Source organism: Asparagus officinalis, chromosome 6 (genome assembly GCF_001876935.1).
Source record: "Asparagus officinalis chromosome 6, Aspof.V1, whole genome shotgun sequence".
In the NCBI taxonomy this organism is placed as follows: Eukaryota; Viridiplantae; Streptophyta; class Magnoliopsida; order Asparagales; family Asparagaceae; genus Asparagus; species Asparagus officinalis.
In genome coordinates this window covers 11,078,276-11,088,306 of record NC_033799.1, presented here as the reverse complement: position 1 = coordinate 11,088,306, position 10,031 = coordinate 11,078,276, and the positions used below count along the sequence as shown (strand labels likewise).

Below are 10,031 nucleotides of genomic sequence, written 5' to 3'. Positions count from 1 at the left end.
TGGCGGGAACAGAGGACGCCGATGATCTCGAGAAAGCGCGGGAAAGCGATTCCTCGTTTGTATGGGACGCCAGCTCCAATCTCTACTTCCACACTAGGTTCCTAAACTTCTCCCTGTCAATTTCCCTCCTAATTTTACGCTTCCTAGGGTTTTCTCTATTTCTAGGGTTTTCTCTATCGTAAGAGTCGACTAATCTGTCACTTAGTTTCAATTAATTTTTATTGGCAGGCTTTAAGAGAGGACAATCGAGAGGGGGGGGGGAGGAGGGGGAGAAGAAATGTCTGAGATTTTATTAAATTTTTTCTTTTGAAAAAAAGAAGAAGAAGGAAATTACGTTAGGACTTCATTACTACTGTTACAACACAGCGATGATGCAAAGGAATCTGACTATCAAGGGTTATTTTGCGCAATAATTGTTTATAATTTAGTAAAATTCTGTAAATTGATGTCATATTTTGTTCAATTCTCATTAACTCTTTGAGGAAATTTCTGGTTTTTCGTCTTGCAGTACTGGATTTTATCATGATCCAAATGCTGGATGGTATTACAGCAGTAGAGATGGTCTCTATTATACATTTGAGAATGGAACCTACGTGCCAATGACATTTGATAAGGTAGAGACTGAGCTTACTTCTCTCTGTGTCTTCTTTATTTTATTATTATTATTATTATTATTATTATTATTATTATTATTATTATTATTATTATTATTATTATTATTATTATTATTATTATTATTATTATTATTATTATTTTGAGATTAAAGGTGAGCATAACCCCCTCATTTAAGTAATATAAGACTTTGTTGAGACATTTGCATGTACAAAAAGTATCCAAGCGTAACAAAAGTAAAACAAATGAAAGTTGTTCATTTGGATATTGAGATTTTTTGGAAGTTTGACTAGATCATCACAATCGATGTAAATGATTTCTTTGTTCTTTAAACTGGCTCAGATTCAGGATGAAGGATCTGAATCTAGGAACCACACGAGTATTGCTGGCAGTGAACCTGTTGAAAATAAAAAATGTATGGTATTTCATAATCCTATCCGCATTGAGTTTGTAGTTTATTTCATGCTCCAATAGCTTATGTCCTGAATTGTATATTTATATGTCTATGAAAAGATTGTTGTTTTATGCAGTGACATGATATATCTTTTGTATTAGCCATGCTACAGGATTGTTTATCCTTGAAGTTATGAGATCAAACCAAATTACTGTTAGAGGTGAAACAACAACATGAACTAGTAGTAAAGTAGGTTTGTTTCCTTTTTTGGTAGGTGAAGAAGAACATTTCATGGGTGATGGGCTTGAAAATCAGCAACCACCATCTGAATGGTTAGTGATTGAGTATGATCTGATAACATTAACACGATTTGGATCGTTCGCACTGGGGGGACCTTTACTCCAATCACAATTGTCTATTATCTAGTAATTTGGAATTCATTCTAAATCTAGCACTTATAATATCCTCCTTGATTATTTCCACTCTTTAATAAATCAGAACTGTTTATTAAATAATGCATGGTTGTAACTAAAATAGTGTTCTCTCCCCCTGCTTTGCTAGTGGAGAGTATCCAAACCCCTGATAATATCAATGTCATATTAGGTGATATGGATTGACCTTTTGTTGTTCATCAGTTTGAACCATTAGCCAGTTGAGCTGTTATTTTGCAGGTTAGAAGAGACATTGATTAATATTTATTTATCGGGTAACTCCAACTTGGGTTGTGGTGCTCAGAACTCAACAACTTTGCAAGGGAACGGTGAGTACAACTCAAGCTGATTAATTGGTGCTCTTCCTACATGACAATACTAGGAGTAATTCAGGCTAAATTGACCTTACAAAGTTGTATTGATCAGAAGAGGAGCAAAGTCTGATCCCTTGTGGAGGACCTGCTGATCAGTTTGCTTCAGATGAATTACCTGGTTGTCATCAAGTTGAGCAAGTAGAAGAAGCATGGATCACCGAGGATGAGCAAAATGCCTTCACTAGTATATCCTCAGAGGAAGGTCAATGTTATTTTTTTAATCTGCTATTTTGATATATTTTCTTCTATTTCAAGTAGATATTTATAATTTTGCTATCACCTTATGATATTTTTCAGTTATAAGTTCAAGCACAGAACAAATGGTCAAAATCATATGACATTGAGATAGATCTAGTTCCATATTATTTTGAAAGAAAGAAGATTCATCTTAAAAGAAAGGAGTCGTCCTTCCTTTCCACGCGCTTGTTATAGTGTTTTCAGTCGCCAAATTATGGCCCCTTGCCAACAACAGACAAATATCTCCCGTCACGCACCATTCAATCAACTCAACACTAAGGACAGTTAGGGTCCCGACCTAGCCGACTCGTCGAGTCGACATCTCGCTAGGTCGATTGGAATGGCGGTACTTGTCAGTCCTCTCATCAGATACGACTCGCTACAAATTCACTCAACCAGTTAATTAGCCGGCGTCTCGCTGGGTCGACTCGAAAGATATTACTTCTTGACGGCCTTCGACATAAGTCAAAAGGCAACTTCGACCTCGGACCCCCCGCTGACAGCGCATCGACATCACATTAAATGCTTATAGGCGTCATTATTTCTCCATCTCCGGCACTATCTTTGACACATCGGACCACCCCAGCTTCGTGTGCGACCTATCCCATCTCATTAATGCCAAAGTGACAATGCTCTTTCCATGACCACTCCATAGCTGACATGCATAAAGTCGATGCTGACTCAGCCGTCAGCTCAGACTTGGCGGGGAAAGACTAAAATGCCCCACTGCATGGCTATAAGAAGAAAAACTATTCCCAATGCAAAGGTAAGCAATTTCTCAAAATTCTTCTCCACTCCACTACATTTAAGAACTCACACAGTTATCACTTCCCGTTTAAGTCTATCATTGACTTAATCGTCGGAGGAACAACGGGGAACTAGTTCCCATCCTCTTACGAGTTGCTATTTATACAGGAAGAAACAACTCAACTCAAAACCAGATATTCGGAGAAGTTAGCGGCCCCTAATCAACATCACCCTCATTACATTATCTGTGTGATTATTAACATCAACAGTTTTGACACCCACCGTGGGGCCTTCTCTCTTTTCCGAGCAAGTATGTCTGGTTTTGAGTATAGGGCTGATTAGTCCATCCCTAGAGGACTACACCAGAGCTACGTTACTCAAGTCTAGCTTAAAGAAACGGCTTAGAAGATCTCTCAATCCCACTAATAACAGCTCGCTACCTTCACCAGCGAGCTCCTCAGCCGGTTTCCACAATCGCAACAAGCTATTTTCATCATTCCTCCTCCCTCAGGAGACCAGCAATCGGGGACTCGCCCCTTTCAGAAGCTCTGCATGTCTTCCTCCCTCGGACTCCTTACACTGCCGCCAAGCAGCGGAGAGATCACGTCGAACACGGGACCTCGCCACCACACCAGTCATCTCGCATGACGGATCCTCGTCGACGCCTCCTCCCTCACTCTGAAGCCACCGGCGAGAGACCCGGCCCTAGTCGCCCAAAGGAGCATGCCAGGGGAGGGATATCCAAGACTCCCCGTAGTCAACATACCTCTCCAACCCCCTCAGCCACCCATGGAGCATTTGGATATGATCGGGTGTACAGAACCATCGCCAAAGCTATTAGAGGGAACACCTCCTTACCGATGACCTCATGAACGCCCCATGCGAGAAATTCAAGATGCCTTACATGGAGAAGTACAAAGGCGAAGGGGACCCCGTCGAGCATGTCCAGAACTATTATGATATGATGAGCATGCTCTAAGCGTCAGAAGCTATTATTTACCAGTGCTTTCCCATCACTTTGTCGGGGAGCGCCAAGCTATGGTGGAATGCCATTGAGAAAAAGTCTATCAGCAGCTTTCAGTAGTTCAGTCAGAAGTTTATCCATCATTTCTTGGCTGACACCAAACAGAAGCTATCCCCTCATGTGTTAATACAAATGAGGCAGAAGCCTGGAGAGAGCCTTCGAGCCTACTTTAAGAGGTTCTAAGCGAAGAGGCTGGAGGTCAACAACCCAGGAAGTTCGGTTGCTATCTCCGCTCTTGTAGTCGACCTGCAGAACAATGAATTGGCCTACTCGTTGGCCAAGAAGTCAGTCGTCAATTATGAACAACTGATGACCAAAGTTCACAGGTATATGAATATGAAGGATGCCCAAGCATATAAGACAGCAGTACCGATGGTGGTGCTAACACTAGAGTTAGTTAGGGGCCCACCAACAAGGTAGGAGTAGCCGAGAGATTCCCCGAGAGTTGACCCCCGCTCCAACCTGTCCGACAGGAAGGATCGACGGAGGTACCCGACACCTAGACCCGCTCTCACTGTCCACTTAACCAGTTAATTAGCCAGTGTCTCGTTGGGTCGACTCGAAAGACGTTACTTATTGACGTCCCTCGACACAAGTCAAAAGTCAACTTCGACCTCAAACCCTCCGTTGACAGCGCGTCGATATCACATTAAATGCTTGACAGACGCCATCATTTCTCCATCCCAACACTATTTATGACATATCAGACCCTATCGGCTTCGTACGCCGCCTATCCCATCTCATTAATGCCAAAGTGACAACCCTCATTCTGTGACCACTCCACAACTGACACGCACAAAGTCGACGCTGACTCAGCCGCCAGTTCAGACTCGGTGGGAAAATACTAAAATGTCCCTCCTGCATGGCTATAAAAAGGAAAACTATTCCCAATGCAAAGATAAGCAATTTTTCAGAATTCTTCTCCACTACACTACACTTAAGAACTCGCACAGTTCATCACTTTCCCACTCAAGTCTATCACTGACTTGATTGTCAGAGGAACAACATGAGAACTAGTCCTCGTCCTTTTACGAGTTGCTATTTGTGCAGGAAAAAAAAGTTCAACTCAAAACCAGATATTCGGAGAAGTTAGCTGCTCCTAATTAACCTCATCCCCATTACATTATTTGTGTGATTATTAACATCAATAGCGCTCATGTTATGTCATTCTATTTTATATGTAGGTGCTTCACTAGCTGAAGAAACTTGGCAAGCTCAGTATGGTCAGGTTGTACGGGTTGAGGATGAAGGTGCACCTCGTTTCCCCATTATCGATCTATGGGATTGGGAATTGATTGCAGAGACTCTTAAAAAAAGGCGCCATGTTGCAAGGTTGTTTGGAAGGGTTACTCGAAATTCCCATAAGCTCCATCAGTCAGCTCCTCGTGCTCTTTTGAAAACGGCACCTATATGTGATGTTCATCTCGACTTAGTTCGTGTTACATCAGGTATTTGTCTTCAACCGTTTGAGAGCATTTATTCCTTCATCGTTGAGTTATGATTAGCTTGCCATCTACTTTTGAGTTCTACTACCAATTATTTAGGGGGAAATAAGTACGCAATTACTTTTCAACATTTTCATTTGTAATGAAATGAATTCTTTTTTTATAAAATTTTGTTCTAAATCCAAGTTGTCTCTATCATTCACATGTTCGTATTTTGTCAAATATTTTTTTATTTATCACATATTTTTTTCTGAGTGCAGGTATCTTAATTTATTTGGTTGTTTGCTTGCTTTTTTGGCTCAGGAAAAGTGTACAAGTTGAGGACCCCTAGCAAACATTATTTGGACAAATTATCAGCATACGAGTCTTCAAATCCAACAAAGGATTGGGGTTTTCCTGATCTATTTGTCAATATGCACAACATTGATTCAGTTGGTTTGAATCAAACTTATACCAACACTACAGATGCAGTTATGAGGGGAAAATCTTCTGCTACTCTTGATCTAGCGCCTCCATTCCAAAAGGTAACTGTATCTTTCACACGTTAATTTAAAATTCATCAATGAAGCTCGTATATAACAGTTGAAGCAGTACATGATGCCTATATATTCATTTTTATTATTTTATTCTTGATCTAGTCATATCTGCTGAATAATTTGACCACTCCCTTCTTAACACGAGTTGTCTCTTTTACTTTTTTCTCCCTTTGGCTTCACCCAATAGTCCTCTCATGCTATTACTGGACTTTGCTTCATATTGCGAACCATGCTATTGCTCACCTGACCTTGTATTCTCAAACCTTTTTATGATCTCTTAATACTCTGTGCTCTTCTTAGTTTATCTGACACCAAACTTGACATGCTTATATCTGATCAAACTATTTTCTAGTATTGGGTTTCATGGTTAGTTATTCGTCCTTTACTCAGTTTACTGTATAGATCTTCTATTGATGGGTGAATTCTACGTGCCAAACTGACTTTCATGACATTTTAAAAGTCAATTACACAAACCACCACAACCCCCCACCCCCTAAAAAAAGGAAGGAGGGGCCTTCCACATAACACTCCTGAACTTTATTTTATCTGACATAACACCCTCCCCCTTGGCCCCTCCCCCTTGGGGGTGGGGACTCTGGGGTGTCTAACAAGACCCCTCCTTAAAAAAAAACTTTTCTCACAGGATCCCCATACATATAATTTGCAAATAAATAAAATTCCTTGAGAGAGAAAACCTCGAAATTTGTGGGCTTGAGTTTGTTGCATGTAAATGACAAATGACAAAATTTTAGATTTTTTTCTCTCAAGGATATTTTATTTATTTGCAAATTAAGAGAGAGAAGGAGGGGCACTGGTGAGAAAAGGTTGAAGTTCAAGGTGCTTTTGCGAGACACCTCCGGGTTTTTTAGATAAACAAGGTTCAAGGGGGTTATGTGAACAACCCAGATTTTAATTACAAATTTTGTTGGGCAAGACTTTATTAGTCTGCAGATGAGAATATAGTAAGACTGTTTCTTTATTAATCTTAGGCTACGTAGGACTTAAAAATTTAAGAAAAACTAAGTTGTCGGTATAGTGCATGTTGACAATCAAGAGGAGTAATCATTTTCATTATTTTGAATTAATCATTCATCGATGTCAATGATAGAGATTGAGGATGATTTGCTTCATCAAATTGAATCGGAATAGTTGAAATGGATGACTGCTTTCTATGGGATAGTACAGTTCACATGAAATTGAAAGGAAAACTCTAGGACAGCTGTAAGACCAAGAAGTATGGGTTGGAATGTTGAGCAATTAAGAAATAATATGTGTAGGAAATGAATGTAATAGAAATGAGAATGTTACTATGGACATGTCAGTATATACCTAGAGATAGGGTAAATAACGATTGCATCCAAAGGACGGTAGAGTTTACACATTAGGGATAAATTTAGGGAGAATTAGAATGTTTTAGCCATATACAACAGGGATCAGCCAATTAGGAGAACCGATGAGATTCTAATGTATGGAAGATGTCACGCCCCGGTTCCAAAGCGTAAATATTTAGAACGTGACTTGGCCGACAATGCAACCACTCGGCCACATTCACACCTCTAAGTCATACTGTATATAGATATACAACCAAAACTACACCACAGAGCATGTAACTAAGATAACAAAAGAAATATATAGATAAAGAAATCTCCAGAAAGACAGAGTTCAACTATAAGTCCACAATTATCCACAATGGAAAACAGTAAGAAAAAATACATCATAGTCTTCTAGCCACATGTAGCTAAAGGAAAAGTCTGAATCAAATAACTACCTAAATAATTCAAACTGAAGAACGGATGGAATAAAATGTGATCACTGCCGCTAAATAGAAAAGCAGACTGTTAGACTATAATATTACCATAAATGTTTGCCTGGTTAATTGATCATGCCTTCCTGCCAAAACTTAGTATTTCTATTGTTTGGAATTATTGGCAATGCCTTGGAATGGGAAGCACTTTGATATTTTGCATAGAATTATAGCTTTTGGTTTTCCGTTTGCTTTAACACGGTTTGAGCATTATGCTCTGTGTTTGTTGTGCATGTGTTTTTGTAAGTGTTGGAGGCAGGGGTTGAAGTTACTGGTGTAAGTTACTTATGTCTGCTGTCCTGTTTTCCTTACAGTGTGGCAGTCTACCTTACAGAGATAGAGCTGCTGAGAGAAGAGCTTTACATGGTGGATACAGCATTGGCCCCGGGCAAAAGAACTTAGGTAGCAACTTGTATGAAGAAGAGTGGACATCACAAAATTCTGATCCTGCAGAAGCAGCAGCAGAAGCCATGAACATGACATTTGGGAAGGGAAGTTATGCTAGAAGAGTTATAGAAAAGATGGGCTGGAAAGAGGTAAGTTTATAGCTAATAATGTCGAGTATGTTTTCATTATGCTCAATAGTTTGCACCTTCAAATCTAAATGCTAAGAAAGATACAGGTTTATGGTAGTTTAAACCTTCCCCTCATTTCAACAATTATGGAGTTTTATGGCAGTTCAAACTTCCTTTCGTTTCAACAATCACAACAAGAAAATCGGAGTCCTCCAGAGGAAAATACATTCAATTCACTAACTGTCCGAGAACTTTGATTCAATAAAGATAAACAGTCCAAAAACATAATGAAATTGAAACTAAAACATACTAATGGTCCAAAACTATGAGTCAAACCAAGGCACTGGCTAGAATCAAAACCCTTAAATGGAGCAAAATTGATTCTTTTCGATACCTCATCTATATATTTAAGCCATCTGTTCACCACTGAGTATGTTATGTCAGTTCTAGGCAACTTATCCCTGGAAATGGATGTGTATGTGTATGATTTTTCCCCCAACTTACCATCTGCTATGAGATCTTCAACTTTCAAGGCTGTTGAAAGTTTTAAGGTTTTCACTAGGATATATAATATTGGAGAAGGTTTATGCTAAACGTATCATTTGAATAATATACTAATACTGAAGATTAGATATTGTATTCAAACTATTGATACTTTATGTTGCTCTATTGTCTTTTAGATCATTTTGTTTTACAATTAGCAAACATTAATTCTGGTTTGATATTGAGATACAAACCTAGATCTTATATTCTTCTGTCGTAAGATATATTTTCGATATTAATATGCCCTTTCTTCTGTCTGATTATGTTAAAGGGAGAAGCTCTGGGGTGCACAAATAAAGGCCTTTTAGAACCTCTTCAAGCTGTTCCTAACAAAGGCTATGCTGGTTTGGGATGGAACCATACTCGTTGAAGCAGTTTGTACATCTCTTGTAGCTATCGCTATCTCAGTTTAGTAAAATTTGCAGCTATACAAGTTTGAAATAATGTACTCATGTATTTCTTGAATATCTTCTTTATGAGATATAATAGAGATCTTTCAAGGTACCATTATATGCAGGTGATCCTTATGGCTAGTGCTAGGAGCTGCTGCTCTTGAGCTGTACTTGCTTCTACTTTAACAAGTCTTAGTGTTGTAAGCTCAGAACTTAAAAGGTCTATTTTCTCAATGGGAGAGGGGGCGAGGTAAATTATGTTGAAATTTTTGGTTGGAAGTACTACGTGAAATCTTATGCATATCGCATGGTGAGATTTTGTGGATGATGAATAACAATGACATAATCTAACGGACAAGCATATCTATGTGATGTATCAATCTGTGATGGTTATGTATCTTGTACCCTGAGGCCTAATCTTGACAACTCTGCTCGAGCAAATTTTGGTTTTGCCATTCAATTTCTCGGTCAAAGGATTATAGTTATTGGCAACTACAAATGCATATGCAAATTATATTGAGCTTCTATCTAAATAGTCCTCGGTCTTGCATGTTAATTATGCTATAGTCACTTAATGTGTATCTATAGTATTTCTACGAAAAAAAATACATGTTCATAATGCACTGATGAAAATAATAAGAATTTATTAAAAAAAGTATGTTTATCTTTTGTGCATCTAAAATTATTTTTGTATCCTCCATTATAATAAGAAGAAAGAAATTGAGCTTAAAATTCATATAATAGATTATTGAGCATTATTTATTATATGCCACTCCCTAATGTACATTGTGCTGCATTTTTTATTTTCTTAAATTTTGTGATTTTTAAAAGTAGCCATGCATGAAATTTTAAATTTTAAATTTGAGAATAAAGTTTAAATTTGAGATGGGGGAATGAAAGTAACGAAGCCATCTAAAAAGAGGGGAGTGAAGTTTAAATTTGAAATAACATGAATGATTTGAAATTTGAAAGCAACG

The 10,031-nt window shown here is 38.4% G+C and overlaps 1 protein-coding gene across 1 annotated transcript; it reads left to right on the top strand.

The window, feature by feature from the left end:
• On the top strand, nucleotides 7-9,312 carry LOC109844577 (SUPPRESSOR OF ABI3-5). The gene is made up of 10 exons (XM_020413683.1): nucleotides 7-97; nucleotides 509-614; nucleotides 955-1,027; nucleotides 1,281-1,338; nucleotides 1,678-1,766; nucleotides 1,864-2,013; nucleotides 5,004-5,267; nucleotides 5,568-5,788; nucleotides 7,919-8,140; nucleotides 8,934-9,312. Exons 2-10 carry the CDS (start codon nucleotides 600-602, stop codon nucleotides 9,030-9,032), a joined length of 1,191 nt encoding a protein of 396 aa, XP_020269272.1. The 5' UTR covers nucleotides 7-97; nucleotides 509-599; the 3' UTR covers nucleotides 9,033-9,312.

Bases quoted from the DNA above. Each gene is read 5' to 3' on its own strand.
- LOC109844577 (XM_020413683.1), top strand. The intron at 1,767-1,863 runs GTGAGTACAACT...TGTATTGATCAG, and splicing joins AACAACTTTGCAAGGGAACG to AAGAGGAGCAAAGTCTGATC. The intron at 5,268-5,567 runs GTATTTGTCTTC...TTTTTGGCTCAG, and splicing joins CTTAGTTCGTGTTACATCAG to GAAAAGTGTACAAGTTGAGG.